General features: G+C 42.0%; 1 protein-coding gene across 2 annotated transcripts in view; it reads left to right on the plus strand.

The window, feature by feature from the left end:
• veph1 (ventricular zone expressed PH domain-containing 1) overlaps window positions 1-19,681 on the plus strand; it is a 59,841-nt gene that overhangs the window by 17,738 nt on the left and 22,422 nt on the right. Inside the window, exons 4-8 of one of the 2 annotated variants that reach the window (XM_034548539.1) lie at window positions 5,704-5,867; window positions 7,093-7,302; window positions 14,002-14,222; window positions 15,708-15,935; window positions 16,565-16,923. In XM_034548539.1, the coding sequence (XP_034404430.1) occupies window positions 5,704-5,867; window positions 7,093-7,302; window positions 14,002-14,222; window positions 15,708-15,935; window positions 16,565-16,923 (1,182 nt within the window). Of the gene's footprint in view, window positions 1-5,703; window positions 5,868-7,092; window positions 7,303-9,402; window positions 9,637-14,001; window positions 14,223-15,707; window positions 15,936-16,564; window positions 16,924-19,681 lie in introns of those variants that run through there. The other variant, XM_034548540.1, reaches the window with a different exon arrangement.

The raw sequence follows: 19,681 nt of genomic DNA on the forward strand, positions 1-19,681 counted from the left end.
AGCTCGCTCCCCCTCCCTCCATCTTTCTGTCTGCCTGTGTCTCTCTCTCATTGTGTCTGTTTTTTCTTTCTCAAATACCTACTGAAACACACACTCGGCCACTTGTTATCTGCACGGAACAGCCTTCTCATTCACACAGCTGCACAGACCGAGAGGGAGTGGCAAACATTACTTTATTTAGTTCTCTACTACCACTTGGTAGAACACAATATTTCTTTAATCTAAGAATTCAAGACTTTCTTTCTGCTGGAGTTTGTCTTCCTAACCTGCGTTGTGCTTTGACGATTTTATTTCCTCCACCGCTTCTGTCTAATTGGTCTTTCTCCGTAAAAAGTAATAATGCCAGGGCTGAGCTTAAAATGCATCATGAAAATGTATCCTTTCAGTCAATATTGATATCCGATCATCATTTTTAATGACCTACTTTTTAATAATAATTACCACGGGTTGGCGCAATGTGTAAGATGTGGCCATAGTTTTAGTTTCAAACGTCAAATAAATAGATAAAAGAACATTATCAACAGAATGTGAAGAGGTTACAGTGTTGGCGATTTGTCAAAGACGTGTCTGGTGTTACAGAGATGTCCGTCGGTGTGAAGCTGCACCGATCATGGTGCGTGTGCATCATTTGATAGTTTGTTTATTGGATGAATCCAAAGTGAGCCTCCTTCCCACCTCCAGGAGAGGACTTCTCCAGGAGACGCAGACCGTTAGCAGTTAGCTCCAATCCAGCAACGGATTGCCACCAAGATAATATGGTCAGACTGGGAACCTCTCGGTTCAGCCAATCTTCATCTTCTAGGTCACTAAAAGTTGTGAGATCATTGAGTAGAGAGCAAGGGAGGACATCATGAGTCAAAACAAACCGACTCTAACCCTTCAATTGATAGCACATTGAAGCGTGTAAATCAAATCGGGACACGGCTGGAATTCACACTTTTTATAATCACTACAATAATTTGACACTGTCTGATTAAAAAGAAATCTGAGAGACATGCTGACTTCTTGACATCATGGGAAAATTATTAACTAAATTTAAAACGTGAATTGGGATTAAAAGCATTTTTAGCTGGAAGATGTCCTTGAATACAAGTTAAAAGGGCATTCAAAGTGAGTGGTAGTGTCTGTAATTATACCAGAAGATGCACATTCATGAGACATGCACATATGAGAGGGAAGAGTAGATCAAAATGTTAGAAACAAAACTCCCGCACGCTGTAACATACATTTGTTTCAAAATTATCAGGCAAATGCAACGTAGACTCTATAGTCAATCCTGCCAGTATGTTAAATTTAAGGTACAAAGTGATGACTTGTCATAAGTAGAGGTAGAGGGATGTTATATGCTTAGAGATTTTAAAAAAATAGAAGAAGACAACAAACATATATATGTATGAGTATAAGCACGAGTGCTACCTGAGGTAGGAAATGCATCGTGCTAGTTAAGCTTATGCACATTGATGTTTGTACCATTGTGTCCGCGTCATGGGAAGCTAGATGTGGATAGATGGGATTTATGTTTAAGATCAGATGTATAAGTTACCTTGCAGGACTGTAAACCTTCATACAGTATTCACCAGTGAAAATTAATTGGCTCCACTGCATATTTTTTCACCACGAAACGTCAGAAGGCACAGGACGTTTTGTCTCACACACCGAGAGTCTGTACGGGCAAGTTATCTCGGTGCAAGGGGAGGATGGTCATTGAGTTTAAAGTTTGCAAGAGACACTCTTTTGTGTGTGTGTGTGTGTGTGTGTGTGTGTGTGTGTGTGTGTGTGTGTGTGTGTGTGTGTGTGTGTGCTTGTGTGTGTGTGTGTGTGTGTGCATGCGTCCGTGTGCGTGTGCGTTTGTGTGTATGAATTGCACATCTGGTCTGCTGTAATGGTTCTCACTTAATGGTATATCAAATATTTGAATGCATGAAATAATTTTGAGGACACGTGAGAAATTCCCTTTTTTTTGCACGATCCCCTCCAGCTTCATGTTGTGCTGAATACTTGAAAGTAGTTTACTGTGCTTTTGGGGGGGTCGGGAGGGGGAGGGGATTCCCTCATGCAACAGAAATGCACAGAATCCCAAAGAAATATATTTTCTGGGAGATATTTGAGTCCTGTTTCTTTTTTTTCTTCTATTTGATAGTTTATCCCGCCCTCTTCCATCCGGAGGTTAATCGAGCTGTGCGATATTTGACTTTAGGAACAAAGGTACAAAATGAATGTTGTGAAACATGTGTAAGCTGTAAAGCCATCCAAATACATCCCTCTGGATATCCTTTGTGCTGATATCTGCATTTTTGTCCCGTACAATAGCGTCCCGTGCATAAGAGTTCAGGTTTTGTGCATTGTGGCTTATTAATGGAATGTTCCCATATTTGTCAAAAATATAGTTGCAACTATAGTTAATTAATTGAATAGTCAATCAACAGAACTTTAGGCTGCGGCAATTTTGATATGATATGAATTGTTTGAGCAGTTTTGCAAGAAAGAAATGGCAAAATTCTGACAGCTTGTAAAATCTTTTCTACTTTTCTTCAATGACAGTAAACAGAATCTTTGGGTTTTTTAGCTTCATGGCGCTAACGTGGCACCGTGGCTTTAATGGTAATGTTGGTCCAGACTGGAATATCTCAACCATAACGAGTACACTCATGGTTCCCACGTGAGCAATCCTAATCACGCTGGTGATCCCCTGACTTTCCATCCAGCGCCACCACCATCTGGTCAAAAGTGTTGCCATGCCAATACGCAAAACTAAGATGGGGAACGTGGTGTAAATATTATATCTGCTAAACATCAGCATGTTAGCACTGTTATTGTGAGCATGTGTGCATGATGTTCGCATTTAGTTCAAAGTCCACCCGTACAAGGAAAAGACGAAAAGTACACCCGTTAGCACGGCTGTAGACTTTCAGTCTGGTTGGGTGCTGGTCAGACAAAACAAGACATCTGAAAAATGTGCTATGCTGCTACTCCTTTAGTACGTGCCAGACATGACAACCAACGAAACACAGTTTTTGTTTTTGTTAACCTTCCTGAAAAATGTTTATTTTTGGCCTTAATATAGCCATTTCTATACTTATACAGGCCTTGGTTTTACTGTACTGTGAAACGCTTTGTTTTTGCTCATCAGTCATGTATGTTCTCTCCCTTATCTCAGTTTAAGAGTATCTTGAACCACGTGGGGGTTTGGTCTCACGGACGTTAGGGGTTAAAAGGTCTTTGCTTAACATGTGAAATTTAGTTAAATTAAAGAATCATGTGCATCTACATTGTTTTGATTTAGATGCGCTGGTCCCAGCACTGTTAGTGATAACTTCAGTTTATGGTTTAACACATTTTTACGACACTGAAAATCCTTTTTCCCATGATTCAGACAGTTTTAGTTTTCTCTTAGGTAAAAAAAAATGTATTAATGTCTTTTTTTTTTTATTCAAAGTGCATGTGTGGGTAAATGTGACATTTGGAAAACAGCACAGCAAAAGAAAGCCATCGTGTCCTCTCCTTCCTCTGCACATGAAGTCAACAATAGTTCTCATTCCCCTTGCAAAATGTGTGATGGCCTTTTCAAACGTGTTTAACATAATACGCCTTTTGTGTGCCTCCGAACCAAAGGTCATTACAGGATATTTTATTGAGATGTGTAAGTTATGATGATGGGTTGGGTGTAAGCTGGAATGAAGGTATGAAGGTCAGAAAAAGTATACACACACACACACAGGGTTAGGAGATGCAGTGTGAGTCAAATAACAGAAAATATACGAGACAAAAGGTACATTCACTCAATAATCTAAATAATATCTTTGTGTCTCACATGCATTGTCTGTGTGTTGGCATGTGGGTGAGTGTGCTCTCACAGGTACACTCCATAAATCCTCCTCAATGTGTTTCCAGTCTCCTCCGGTCTTTCTTTTAACATTCCTCTGAAACAGACCTGTAAATGCTGCAGCCACAGCTTTATGGTGGTTTCCAGGACTCTCCTTCTGCTACATGTACTCTACCTGTCTCTTTTTATGGTGATGTGTGTCGTAAGTATAGAGATGGGTGTGTGTGCTGTTCCATATGGTGTAATCTATGATGAGGCGAAAAGGGACCATCTTCTAAACATTGATGCGCACTCTTCTCCCCTCCTCTGCCTCTGCACAGAACAGTACAGAACAATCCGTCCCCTCCTTAGTACCAGTCATCTGTTACAGGACAAAACCTGTGGTTACAGAGATTTATAGCTGTGAATCACCTGTTTGAAACCATTTATTTACTATGTTTAAGTTTTTATGAAATATATGACAAACGTTCCCCATGTGAGCTACTAGCTGTTTCAAATATCATGGACCAGATGTTCATGATGAATAAAAATATGATTAATGGTCATAAATACTGTAATTTCGCTTCAAGATGTCATTGCAGATGTATAGCGACGTGGCTCCTGGGATGGCAACGTCTATTTCAGTCCAGATTTAAATATCTCAGCAATTATTGGATGGACTGCTGGGACATTTTTGTACAATAATTCCGATGAACTAGCGCCAACATTAGTTAATGTAGGTAACATGAGTTAAATGTCTAAACTACTGGATGGATTGTCAATGTAATATTTATTTGGCATTAAAAAAAAGTGGAATAAAATGAAGATTGAAAAGAAAATATAAATTGATTTGAAAAAGGTGAATTTGGTTGCCGCACGAGGACTCGTAGTTTGTTAATGGTAATTTCGCATTTTTTATTAATAACAGCAATATAGCCACTTATTCTACCATACGCTGCATTTGTTATCTTTTTTATGCACATGTAAGTTTACACGTATGTCCCTTTTCTGTGCAGCTTGAGTGAAGTTTTGCCCTTCATGTTTTTGCTTTGTTCTGATTAACCACTCTCCATTCATTACTTCTCATTAAACATCAATCTATTGTTCCATATTTCTGCTCTTATCGGACTGTCTTTCTTCCATCTTTCCATCTCTCCTGTAAATTTGAAAGATGATTTGATTAAATCCCCAATTAAGAACACCACTTATAAATTGTCCATGGGTTAAATCCTGCAGCATCTTTAACATAAACATTTATTCTATACAACTTTTATATTAGGCTGCAAAATGTCACTGTGGTGAAAAATATCCGGCTGACACAGAAGCCATTGTTTGAAAATCTTGAAAGGTCACCAATAACAAATCTTCCTTTGTTCTGCGATGTGAATCATTGAAAGATGTTTCATACGTGAGTCAAAGGCTGTTGGGTAATGTCGGGGGGTTTTTTGGTCCCCGTGCTGATTTTAAAAAGCCTTTTTTTCCCAGCTGTGCGTCAGCGCTGACTTTCTCTTTTTTTCTGCACCAACATCATTGAGGAAATATTGACAACAAATGCCGAACCTTTTTATTTACTGAACACAGATGTTGTGTCACGACGGGGGATCTTGTGTGTTTTCTAAGGAAGATGACATGTATGGCAAATATGCATGATGTCACAGCGCCGCCCGCTACCCCACGAACTGCTGAAAGGAAAAGTCAGGTTTCCTGCGACTTGGGTCTGTTTCACATTCGTGGCCTTCAGTTTTCTTGCTCGTAATTTACAGTAAATATTTTCCCCAAATGTGGATTTATGTCTTCCACTTGTACTGTTTAAATGGTGACCCTTTTCATTGTCAAAAGGGTCTTCACCAGATTAATATTTGACGACAAAGCAACTCTGTCTCTCTCTCTCTCTCTGGCAGGTAACCACATGCTGTTACGAGTGTTGCCCTCGGTCTACCCCAGACAACCAGATACCATCCACTGTCACCTAGGCAACCTCACTGCGATGATGTCACAGATGGAGTCCCCAGAGCAACAACACCTAATCCGACTCATTCAAATTGTTGCGGAGCAACATCCACTGGTGAGTGTTTGTGTTGTTTGACTAGAAATAAAGCACAATGCACTGTGGGTAAATCAATCTATTTGCTGTCACAGCCGCAGACTGTTTGTATTACTGCATGGGCCGAAGGGAATTACCCCACTTATTCCACTGTCACTGATCGAAATACAAATTATATTTAGTCATGTTTTTACAAAACCTTTTTGTTGGCACTATCTTCATCAGCCTTGGACTAACTATTCCAAAAGGCAGAGTAACACCTAAAACAATTACCCTTCCAGATGTATTAGATACTAATATTTAAATGATAATGGGGTCGTTACAGTACATAAGACTGTGGGGATATTTGAAAATAAAGCACCATCCAACTTCATGAGAACTGAGCCTCTGTGGCCACAACTTGAGTTTACATTTAGCTTGGTTTTGGCTGACAATGATGTACGTGTGTGGCTTTTGTGTAACATTTCTGCCCAGAAATCAAGCTTAATCAGAATTTTTACTATTCAACTACGCAGTATCCTCTAATGAGCTCATGTCGAAATATAGAATAAGCCACTGGAACATAGTTAGTGAGTGAGGAAATGGAGTGCATGTGGAGTGCACATTTCTCTCTAAGAACTCCCTTAATCCTGTATATTTCAGAGCAGAGCTGCAGGTGGTTAGCATGAGGGGAAAGTACCTGCAAACAGAGCACATGGTGGTAAAATATGGATAATCTCACTCCTCACAAAACCAGCCATCTGGAGTTATTCTAATCTCCACGCACCACACAGAAAATATTTCTACTGAGACTGTCGCTGCATTCATTAGAAAAGTTACCAAATAATCTGCTTCCTAATATTCACGTACTGGAAGTGACCCGGTATTAAAACGATGAAGCATGACAACAATGTGGAACTTTGAACCCATGTAGCTCGAGCATCTTCTCCCTGGAGAACAGACAGTGTACGATAATAATATGATTGTTCAGAACCGGTGACTCATAAAGTGGCTGCAGCAGGGCCGGTCATGGTGGGCATTGTTCGCCTGATCCAGTCCATTCTAGTGCATTCCAGTGTGACCAGTCCAGATAATATGTAAGGAAGTGGTCATTCACAAACTTCGTACAGACAGTCCTGCAGTCAAGCTTTGTTTAATATTAGTCACCAGTCTGTTTATCTCGCTCCAAGGTTACTTACGGCTGTAATCAAAAGTGATGAATAACTCGTTCTGCCCTCTCCAACTTTGCTTCTCCTCACCCGAACAGATGTTGAGCCCTCAGGTGCCCGCGCTCGTCGGTTACCTAGGAGACCAATCCCAGACTGAGGCCCTGCTGGGCGCGCTCGTGGACGTGTCACAGGCCAGCCCTTCTTCACTGGTCAGCTTTCTGCCAACGCTGAGGATTGTGGGACAACAAAGCCCTGCTCTCTTGGGGCACGTGGCCAAAATCCACGGTGCCGTGGGCATCATCAGTGAGGTACAAACACCGCCAAGGATTACCCGAGTTCATGTTCGTGTGCCGCACTGATTTGCAGTTGATACAGGAAGTGGATGCATATCTTTCAGAAGACTCTGGGAGACTCCAATAATGTACTAATCCCGGCCAAGAAATAATAATAATAATAACTAGAACATTTCCCAAGAAATGTAGATGGTGTGGCTACTACCGAGAGGTGTTTATATACATGTATGTTATATACATGTGTATATATACGTATATTACATTACCGGGAGTGAGATATGTTAATGAGGTCAGTTTGCTCCTGCCAAGGGTGGTGGGAGGGTGGGGGGTTGGAGACACACAGAAAGAGCACAGGGTGGGGGGAGGAGACATAAGGAGAGAGCGCAGGGGGGTCCATCCTTCCTTCCTTCCTTGCCTCCTTGCCTGGCTTCCTTCCTTTCCTTCCGCCAAAAAATTTGAGCCTGGCTGCTTCGCATAGCCCATGCAGTAATACAAACAGTCTGCGGCTGTGACAGCAAATAGATTGATTTACCCACGGTGCATTGTGCTTTATTTCTAGTCAAACAACACAAACACTCACCGGCGGATGTTGCGCCGCAACAATTTGAATGAGTCGGATTAGGTGTTGTTGCTCTGGGGACTCCATCTGTGACATCATCGCAGTGAGGTTGCCTAGGTGACAGTGGATGGTATCTGGTTGTCTGGGGTAGACCGAGGGCAACACTCGTAACAGCATGTTACGAATGTTACCTGCCAGAGAGAGAGACACAGAATTGCTTTGTCGTCAAATATTAATCTGGTGAAGATCCTTTTGACAATGAAAAGGGTCACCATTTAAACAGTACAAGTGGAAGACATAAATCCACATTTGATGTTGCCACATTCACAGATCTCAACAATTCATTTGGGGAAAATATTTACTGTAAATTACGAGCAAGAAAACTGAAGGCCACGAATGTGAAACAGACCCAAGTCGCAGGAAACCTGACTTTTCCTTTCAGCAGTTCGTGGGGTAGCGGGCGGCGCTGTGACATCATGCATATTTGCCATAAATGTCATCTTCCTTAGAAAACACACAAGATCCCCCGTCGTGACACAACATCTGTGTTCAGTAAATAAAAAGGTTCGGCATTTGTTGTCAATATTTCCTCAATGATGTTGGTGCAGAAAAAAAGAGAAAGTCAACGCTGACGCACAGCTGGAAATAGGCATTTTTAAATCATTTCAATAATAACTAGAAAATTTCGCAAGAAATTTAGATGGTGTGGCTACTACCGAGAGGTGTTTATATACATTTATATCCTTCCTTCCTTCCTTGCCTCCTTGCCTGGCTTCCTTCCTCCTTTCATTGCCTCCTTTCCTGGCTTCCTTCCGTTCCCTCTTTCCTTTCCTTTCTTCCTTCCTTCATTGCCTCCTTTCCTGGCTTCCTTCCTTTCCTTCTTTCCTTTCCTCTATGAGCCTGGCTGCTTCGCATAGCCACACCGAATAATAACGTTGTATATACACTTTGAGTTTTGTACAGATTACACAAACAAGATATAACGTGTTCATCTGGGAGCTGTAGAGGTGCTGGGATAAGGATTTTCTTACCTCCGGACGGGCTCCTCTCTTTACAGTCTCAGCTGAGCTAGCTTTTGTCTGTTGGCTACATATTTACTTTAAAGACATGATAGTAGCATTGATCTTCTCATCTAATTCGCTGCAAGAAAGAGAATACGTGTTTCTTCCCAAAATGTAGAACTATTTATAGAAAGAAATAATAATTTTTACATCAAGGTACATGAAGAGAGACAAGAGTCTGAAAGTAATAAGAAGCAACTGAAGGTCCTTGAAGTTAGTTTTATTCTGCACTTTGTGTGTTGTTAGCTGCTGCAGCAAATGTCTGTTTGTCTGTGTTTTTCACTGTTTGTGGTAAACAGGATCAGCCTACAAAAATACTCTAATTCCTGTCAAAATGGCTCGGGAATAATGCTATTAATACACTTCACGTCTGTCCAGCAGTGTGTATTCACACACACACACACACACACTGAAACAAGCAGTAGTGATTATTCCAATGAGTAGGGAGAAACTGGCTGCACTCTCACATGACTTGTTCTCTGTTGTCCCGCCAAGTGTAAAGCCTACACTCACCCACCGGACAGAGCGGGCGGCCACATCCGGAGGTTTGAGCTCCCGTCTGACACCCCTACACATCAGTGTTCTCCTAAACAAGCACACGCGCCGGCTCCTTGAAGAGCTCTGTCTCTCCACGGCTCAACAGAGAGCAAGAAACACAACAGACTGCTGTCCTGGCAGGGAGAGAAAGAAGAAGAAAACAAAATCGAAAATTTGAAGGAACTGTTAAAGAGCCGCTCTGTCAGCCGCATGGTGCAAAAAAAACCTTGAGCTCCAGCCGACCTCAACCGCATTAAAGTGTGTTCTTCAAAAGGTGACGACCTCAATTCAGCTGTGGCAGAACCTTTATGGTATTATGTAGCACCAATTTGACGAAGCAGGTATTAATTTTTCAAAAAGATAGTACCACTAAAACTATAACTACTGCGACTAATAATGTACTCTTTTGGAAGACTCACAAAATCCTAAATGTGTTTGGATAGGTGAGATTTGTCCCATGAGCCTCATTGTGGCCAACCCATGGAGTTAAGCTGCCCCACAGACCTGGCTGCTCATTTGCCTCTAATGGCACTCATTTTGACGTAGTGGTGTTTCAGCCATTAACTCCACGGGATCAGCCTCTGCAAAAACACTTGAGCGGCTGATTACAGGTTAATTAGCCGAGCAAACTGCAAAGTGGCATCTCTGCTGCCTGATGGGCTGGAGAGGGAGGGCGCGATGCCGGCTGAGCTGTCTCAGACACACACGTGCACACAGTGGAAGGTCATTGAGGAGAAGAAAAACACCGGTATTGAGCCCACCTTCATTTCCAGTCTGGATGGTGCAGTAATGTGTCTGTAGCCTCTCCGTCTGATGCTTTAAAGCAACACTTCTAATTCTTCTTTCCTTCCCATCTGAAAGTGGTTCAGAGTAGCTTAGATGCTTGAAAAACCCTACAGTGGTGGATTGCAACCCCCCCCCCCCCAAAAAAAATATGTTTGTTGAAAGTTGTGCAAGTAAGAGACAACATGAATTAGGAAATGTTTATTGTTGGCAAAGATGGACTATCAACACCCGTCGCAGAAATACCTTGGAAGATGCAAACCTCTGCTGGATAATAATAAAAAATATGTGTGCATGAGTGGAGGGAGTGCTGTTCTCATATATGGGGCTAGCCTGACATATGACTCAGAAGGTTTTATCAACGTTAATCTTGCAGACGTAGCAAGTAATAATGTCACACTGTGTAATGATACTGTAGGTGGGATGAAGTCACACATTATAGTCAGTCTGTGTGTGTGTGTGTGTATGTGTGTGTGTGTGTGTGTGTGTGTGTGTGTGTGTGTATGCGTGCGTGTGTGTGCAGAGCGATGAAGGTGACAGAAGGACAGCTTGAGGCCTCCCCCTCCCTCTTTTCCTCTGGGTCCATTGAACGCAGTTTAACATCAATTTGGGGTAATTAATGAAAGGGGGAAATATGGCATGACTCCCACACACACATGAGCTGGAAACCATAATACAGTGTTCTATTACTTCAGGGCAACCCTCCCTCCTCAATCTTCTTGTCGAAAAAAGCTGCCAACCCAGCTTCAGCACAGACACAAATACATACACACACACACACACACACACACACACATACACACACACACACATACACACACACACACACACGCGCACACGCACGCACACACACACACACACACGCATGCACGCAGTTGGTCAGGTCTCAGTGTCTTGTCTTTCTTCACATTGGATCCATTTGGAAAATAACTTGTGTTTTTCTGGGAAAAGCCTCAGCAAAGGCCTCCTAGTGATGGCAGTGGAGAATACCTCCTGTGGGTTTGTGTTTGTGCCACACGCACACACAGACACACACACACACACACACACACAGACAGACACACATACACACACACACACACACTTTCTCATTGCGGTGCATTTATACTTGATTGTAACATGATTGCACAACAACGTTTCAGGCTTTTTTTTCCTCCTGAAGAGAGTTGGTCTACATTGTGTTATATATTTATCAACGTACATTGAGAAGAGAAAGAAAGCCTGTCAGCTTTAACTTGTTGTAAATCATAGTTTTCCAAAACTAAGTTATGTTTTGGTGTTAATAATGTTTTAGAATTGTGTTGATTGAATACTAAATACATTTTTAAGGTTGTAGCTTGTGATGTTGCTTTGCGTTATACTGCTTTGGTTCTCTTTTTCTTTTTTTACAGTATTTCTCATTATGTTGCCCTTTTTCAGTGTTGATTAGGCTGACAAAACATCATAAATACTTTTAAATATATTTGCAGTCCAACATCACCACAAAGTATAGAGTACAGCCTCGAAACATAAAACAATTAAATATTGTCTGTTTATAGAAGACAGCGTCATTCAAGTGTTGTTGATTTACGAGACACCCAGATGATATCATACCTTCCAAACAAATATTATTTTACGAGTCAAAATGAAGATTTTGGCAGCACGGCTTTAAAATTGTTAACATCGTGCACCGTCTTAATATTGGTACACCTCCAAGGCATCGCAAGATGAGGACGACTACATTTAACCTCCAATATAACCTTTTTATATTAACAATTTGAGAAGGTAAAAAGAAACTCTTAGCCAGCTCCTAAAAATATAAAACCTGACAAAGAGGTTGCAAGCTACAAGCCAAAGAGGTGATTTAAGAAGCTAAACGCAACCGGTGTTGAGCACAATCAAGACTCATGGAAAAATATTTAGCGAAAAAAATAAAATGTAACTTAAGTTTGATGCACTTTGCTGAAATTCGTCGCAGTCACTCTGTTCAGATAGAATTTTCTTCGGCTTTCAAAGGTTAAATCATCCCTCCTTTGATATTTACACAGTCATTGTCGCAAGTGATTAATGTGCTGTGGGAAACAAAGGACACAGTCATGCACACAGGAGTATCTCCATGGGGCTTGTTAGTGTGCCAGACTGCAGCTCCAAAGGGAGCAGAGACATCAGCGCTGATGGACAATCAGGAGAAACTAAGCGACCGAGTAAACACGGGAGGAAAAAAGATAAACACAACCAGTTAGTGAGCGGAGCGCAGCGTTGGCTCGTGGCTGGACAGATGCAGCGTTTTATTTGCTTTTTTATTTGTGTGTGTAAACTCAGATTCATTAACAAATTTAAGTGAAGTTTTGAAACAGATATCTCCTGCACACAAACACATGTTCTATCACCAGAGGAGACGGACTCCCAGTGTTATGAATTATCATAATGGGGATGATTAAAAAAGACAGAGCCAAGTTGTGTCTTTCTGTTTGGGTAGTTATAATTCTCCAGATTCATACTTTTCTTTTGATGAACATTACAAGATATAATTAAATATCTTGTACAGTTCTTATTATTTGTTTAAAAAATTTTTTTTTTTAAAAAGAAGTAACTTTCTGTTATTGTGCTCGTCGCAGGATTTGACAGAAGAATGTAGTCATGAGTTAAAACCTGTGATGTGTTTAAGACATCAAATTAAGGCCAAGTGCTTTTTTCCACACAATTAAACACGATATGTGTCGTTTGATGACGGAGTGCTTCATTTGACCTGGCAGGCTTTTAATAGCATTACGCTCATATTGTCTGAAATGATGCAGGTTCTTCTTATGCTGTAATGTTTGGAAGTATTATAGTGAGTCCTTAAAAAGTAACACATCCCAACAGTAAAAGCTTGAAGTGTGTGGAGAAGCAGCTCCCATCCTAGTAACGTCTTTGTACCGGCAGCCTCCAGGCTCACGGACTCCTAAATACAATACAATAAAGTCAAGTTCTGCCTTGTCTGGTAGTTTTTAAATCCTTGTGTAAATATAGCATCCTGCAGTGTGCTTGTGAAACATGCCCAAATTGTGCAGTAACTGCATTCTTCTCTCCTGGTTACAAGGCGTGCTTTAACAGTTGTCTTTAAAATAACAGGTCAGGGTCCAAAATGGGCTGTTAAAAAAGTGATTGTCTCATTCGAAGTGCTTTACTGATTATGATATTGCATATCATAGGACGCAGTACATATAAAAGAGAAGTATGAGCCTTGCTTTAGGGATTCAAATATGCATAACAGAGGGTTAAACCTCAGAGGTGAGCAGGTCGTATACGCTCTGGATACCAAAGAGTCCACTGAGAATGATAAAAAAAAGTGTGTTACTACGAGTGGAAAGTAATGCCTAGTTTGCAGAAAGCATGTGTTTGTATTTAGTACTGTTTATTGTGATTTAGAAACAAAAGAAGCTGCACCGAACCCCCCCTCACCCCCACAAACCTCTTGGAAGTGTAACATCCAATGTGTGTCGAATTAGATCAAATACACTTTTTTCCCCCCAACGGACACTCTTAGTGAAACAATACTTTCAAGCTGTCCCATAATGCAACAATTGTGTGATCCTCAGTCATTTTCAGTGTCCTCGGAAACAACCACAGCTTTAAAAATAACCATTAAACTGGATGTTTTTGGTACAATAAAACAACTTGTCGGCAATCTTATTCCGTCTCTTTTCTTTTCTTCTTTCTTTGTTTAGTTTCATGCTGGAATCAGTGTGGATCACAACAACAGATGTTACATTTTCAACATCATTCTCTCTTCGTGTCGCCTCTTCTCTCCAGACTCATGCCCGCAGCGTGTTGGTCTACCTGGTGTCCTGTCTGGGCAGCATGGACCACAGCTTTCACCACACACTGCTGCTGCAGATCAGAGCTCTCACCGACCGCTACCCGTCTGTACTGGGAGGCTGCGGCAAAGACATCTACAGGATGAGCAACTCGTTCACGGCGATAGCCCGACTGCTGGGGAGACGGCTGGAGGAGAGCACGGCCGCGCTCTGCAGGTGAGGACACAGGCATTTGTGTTTACCTGTGGATGTACTGTATATATGTGACCTACACACACCAGAGAGCTATGCCTCTTCTCATCCAAAAGGACCAAAGGGAACCCATCATGTGAAGGAGCTGACAACCCATTTGCTTCGTCTTCTTACTCAGACTGATGGGCTTTTTTTTGGGGGGGGGGGGGGGTGTTCTTGTCTGGTCACTGGTTTAAAGTTGGAAAAAGGTGATGTCATGTACTTCACTTCACTTCACCAATCGGCATGTAACAATACATGGATGCAATCTTATAATAGTTGTGTGTTTTTTTTAATCCAATCTGATCAATCCACACACAGTTCTGATGAAGAAGATTAAGAAAAACTCAACTTTGATTGTTGCCAATATACTCGTTACATTTTCAGGGGCTTTGAAATGTGTTGATGAATGACAAAGTATGATGTGCATCAGCAAATTTGATGACAAAATAATTTAAATAACGATACCTTCACAGAGAGTAATCAGGAACTTGGGGAATACACATACTTTAGTCAAACATTCAATACATGTGTAAACTAAAATAAAAACAAATCTGGTTCAGTTACAACATAATATTATTTGTGCTTCTTTATGTCTAAGCCTGTCCTCCTGATAAAAAAAACTGTGTCATATTGCAGTATGCATGCATGCACAACATATGAGGACAGTGTGTGTGTGTGTGTGTGTGTGTGTGTGCGTGTGTGTGTGTGTGTGTGTGTGTGTGTGTGTGTGTGTGTGTGTGCGTGTGTGCGTGTGTGCGTGTGTGTGTGTGTGTGTGTATGTGTGTGTGTGTGTGTGTATGTGTGTGTGTGTGTGTGTGTGTGTGTGCGTGTTAATGTGCATACATTGACTGGGTTTCATCTGGCTGCAGTGTGGGAGTGACACGCACAGCTCTCTCCGAAACAAGAACATCATGTGCAGGATTGGAAGCTTCCCAAAGACTTTGTTTGGTGTCTTCTGGAAGAAAGACAGAGGGAATGAGGGATTAAGAGGGGCAGGAGGATTTATTAGTGAAAGAGCCGGGGAGGGAAGACAGAGGGAAAACAACAAGGAGGCAGTTGGATGTCCTCTTTCAGCAAACAAGTGGACTGTTTAATGAAGTCATAATGACCACTTGTGGGGGAACATTAGGGACAGAAAGAAAGAAAGAGGGAGGGAGGGAGGTAGGGAGGGAATAATTAGTGTGGTTAAAGAGCAAAAGAGAGAGGAAGGCAGCATGGTAAAGGACAGATAAAAACAAAGCCAGTGAGAGAGGGGGACACATTGAGGGAGAGACACAGAAATAGAGCCAGTCATCGTGAGAAAGCAAGAATTACAGAAAGGCTAGCCAGGGTACTGAGGGAGGGAGGGAGGGAGGGAGGCTATTGAAATCCATCCAATTGTGTCTGTCCAGCTTCATCTCACGTGCCCTCCACACGCAATTCAACCCTTTGGCCTCCGTGTGTGTGTGTGTGTGTGTGTTTCTACAGGGCGGATGAGGCGTGCCCGCCGTCTCCTCGTGCATCTCTTCCAGGGGGAGGAGGGGGAAGTCGGGGGTCAGAGCAGCGGCTGCAGGTGAAGATCCAGGCCTTTGAGGAGAAGATGGGGGAGGAGAGGGGAGAGGAGGGGGAGGTGGAGGAGGACTCTCCCGCCCCCCAACGACGCTACAGCCTGAGCCAAGCAGTCAGGGAGGAGAGACGAGAAATGCGCTTCAACAGGTCTGTTAGCACGAAAACATTCAGTTTCAATTCAGTTCATTTTATATATCCCAAAATCACAAAAGTAGTCTGATGCCAACATCTCAAAAGAGATTATTCACGTTAGCTTAATTCAATCCAATTCAATTCAGTTTATTTTGTATAGCCCAATATCACAAATTACAAATTTGCCTCAGAGGGCTTTACAATCTGTACACATACGACATCCCTGTCCCAGGACCTCACATCGGATCAGGAAAAACTCCCCAAGATGAAACAGCTCTGCTGAGTTTCTGCTTACATCTGACCGGATAGCAACCGTTTTATGAACATGGTGGATTTTTATAATCTTCAGTCATATTAACAAGAGATTCCTTGAGCCAAGAAGACTCTATTCCTGTTTACTGAAGAAAGACAGACCATGCAATGATACAGACATACTGTTTATTGAAGTCATAAAAAAGCACAGAGCAGGGAGACTTGAGATAATGACAGTGTTTGAAACGAAACTATGACATTCAGCTTTAATTTGAAACCTTTTTTATTTCTCCTGCATGTTGTCAAAAACAGAAAGCAGAGAAAGAACCGAATGACGTTCGACTGGTGATTTTGCACCACTTTGACTCTTTTTATTTTCTGGTCTCTCGTAGGTCCAAGAGCCTGGCCCTCCACGCCGCGCGCTCGCGCTCCATCAACTCGGACACCGGGGAGGACGGTGAGGGCTCGGAGCCGAACCCGGACAACACCTTCTCCAACACAATGGTGATTTCGCAGCACCAGGAAGCGCCGCTTGTCGAGAGGAAACTGAAGGGCGACGCCTCGATGCCTGTCCCAGCTGCCCTGGACGGAGCGGCCAAAGAGGCCGAAGGAGGTGAAAGCAGAGGGAAGGAGGTGCACGAGGACGCGGACAGACTCTACGTCCATTTAAGAGACAATATAGAGGCCATCAGAGAGTTCTGTCGAGACATGGTGCAGCAGATCCCCATCCCAGAGCAGTGTGCAATAGAAGGTAATGTGAACATCACGGACGGCACGCTTCCTTTCCTAAGTGCTGAAGATAATTTGATGACAGTGTTATTGGTTTATTGAGGAGGTGGAGAAGAAAAATCCTGTAAACAGAGAGACAGAGGGAGGGTTTGTGTAACTCGCTGAACCTGAACGAGATGAGATTCAGATGAGGTGGCTGGGGATGATTAATGATACACCTCCTCTTCTCCTCTCCTCTCCCCTTCTCTCCTCCTCTCCTTCTCCTCGATCATTTTTAATCTCACATACTTACACACATTGAGCCCCAATCGCACAGGGATTTATTTCTGGAGGGGGAATAGTTTTGTTTTAATATTGCATGTGCTCATCAGTGATTGTACTCCCATCCAGAGAGCATATGAGTGTGATTTTATTTATTTATTTCTACCCCAGAATTAGTTACGGTCCTACTATGATACATATCCTGTCTGAACAGACACCTTATATTGGATATTGTATCTTTTTGTGTGCAGCATTAAGAGGATCCTGGTGCATATATCTCTAGTATGAACAATTTGCCAGTGGCAGTTTAGTTACTGAAAAATGTAAATATATAAAAGATGTATCTCCGCTAAACTATTTGTCCAAATACAGCTTATGATTGGTTCTTTGATTTGACGTTGACTGATGATGTTTACTTTATTGTCTTTGTTCCCCATTGACCTCATACACAGTTTTACATTAATTGCAAACCACAATGCAAAAAAATGTGTGAGAACATTGTGGTTGTTACCTATTCTTTGCACTTTGCAGATTTAAAGTGGTATTCTCTTTGAGAGGTCAGTGTGTTGCCAGACCGATGCTTTTATTCAGCTGCAGACTTCAGTCACCTTGTACTTGTTGATAATCTGGAGGGAAAGAATGCACTCTTATATAAAACCTATGAACCTTTAGGGTAAATGTCACTCAGCTAATTTGTTAATGGAAAAATTAATCAAGGTTTAGATGCAGATAATTATTTTGAAATGGGCAGGGTTATTAGATTCTGTTACATTTATACAACATAGTCAGGTTTAAGTAGAAACAGATGCGTGTCATGCATACGGGTAGTATGCGTGAAGTGTGTGTGTGTGTGTGTGTGTGTGTGTGTGTTTGTGTGTGTGTGTGTGTGTGTGTGTGTGTGTGTGCACGCCGGCTTCCATACCTTAGTTCTAGCAGTGCATACTGACTAGAAACAGGGGTCAAGCAGTTCATATGAAAAAACAATGAAATGAGAAACTTTTTCCATCTCCAAACTAATCTAATCTAATTACTTAAACGTTGTAATCCATTTTCACATTTCCCCTCTGATTCTTCTCATATTCCGCAATTTGATATTTGATATATTTTCATTCATGCCTTGATTTCTGCCTATTTTCCATTTTTCAATTCGATTTGCTTCACTTCAGACTTCCTTGTCATCGTGTACTGTTGCAACGCCTTTTCTGTTCACCTTTTTCCTTTTTCATGCAGCCCCTCCTGTAATGATACATCCTCGCTAAATGGGACGCCAACATTTGATACATGAGATCAAACATATTTTTCAAGATCAACACACATGAAAAACATTGAGCTGGCCAACCAGACCTCTGGTACCTTACACCCTGTGTGTGTGTGTGTGTGTGTGTGTCTGTGTGTGTGTGCGTGTGTGTGTGTGTGTGTGTGTGTGTGTGTGTGTGTGTGTGTGTGTGTGTGTGTGTGTCCATGAGTATGCAATAGGAAAGTCAAGTCCTTTCTCTCTTCCCTAGTCTGAGTCATCTGCACCAGTGAGCCACACCTATGGGGAGAAAGCTTCAGTCTGTTGAACATATTAAGAACAGACAAAGCTCTCACACACACACACACACACACACACACACGCACACACAGCACCAGACTCCAACACGACATGAGAGGTGACAATATTTTGATTGACAGGAGGAGATGTTATTGCTCCGCCTATGGCCTCAATGTCATTTTAACTCAGAGGCAGCCAGGAGTCACACACACATACACTCGAACACACACCCGAACACACACAAACACCCGTGTATGCACACGGGTAAAACAGGAAACGGGACTAAAAAAATCCTCTTCCTTTGGCCTAAATAATTTCAATATACAAATGTGAACTCATAACCTCCCTCCATAATTGGTGCTTTGCATTTGCTCTCTTAGTATTGAGTCTCTTAATGAGACTCGACCCCTTAACATTTAGGAGATCATGTCACAGGTGGTCTCAGCTGGATGATGTCATCATGCTGCTGGCTGACCCGTGAACTGCCGACCCTTCCTCATCCCAGGGGATGAGGGTTATACAGAAGAACTCATATTATCCTCAATCCAAACATCTACACACACACACACACACACATTGACACAAAAAAAATACAGCGTCACCGACTATCAGATACAAACCACCTCTCTTAGAAACACATCTGTGTGTGAAGCAGGATGAACAGATACATTGTAGTTCATGCACATGTCTCCTATGTATTTTGTGTTGTGTATTTTGAAGGCATGTAACTGCTGAATAACAAATGATGGTTGGGTTTGGCGATATATCACTCTGAACCACTTTGTTGTTAAACGTATGAGTTATCCAGCATAGCGTGTGAGTTTTTACAATGTTCTGACTAAAACTAGAAGATGTTTTATTCCTGTAACCATTTTTGTGAAAGGCTTTTTCTTTGAGAGTTAGATGACGAGATTGATAGCACTGTTATGTTTGTCTCTCTGATATAAGTCTACAGCCAGCAGCCAGTTGGCTTAGCTCAGCAAAA

The sequence above is a fragment of the Cyclopterus lumpus genome, chromosome 13 (assembly GCF_009769545.1).
Source record: "Cyclopterus lumpus isolate fCycLum1 chromosome 13, fCycLum1.pri, whole genome shotgun sequence".
Taxonomy (NCBI): domain Eukaryota; kingdom Metazoa; phylum Chordata; class Actinopteri; order Perciformes; family Cyclopteridae; genus Cyclopterus; species Cyclopterus lumpus.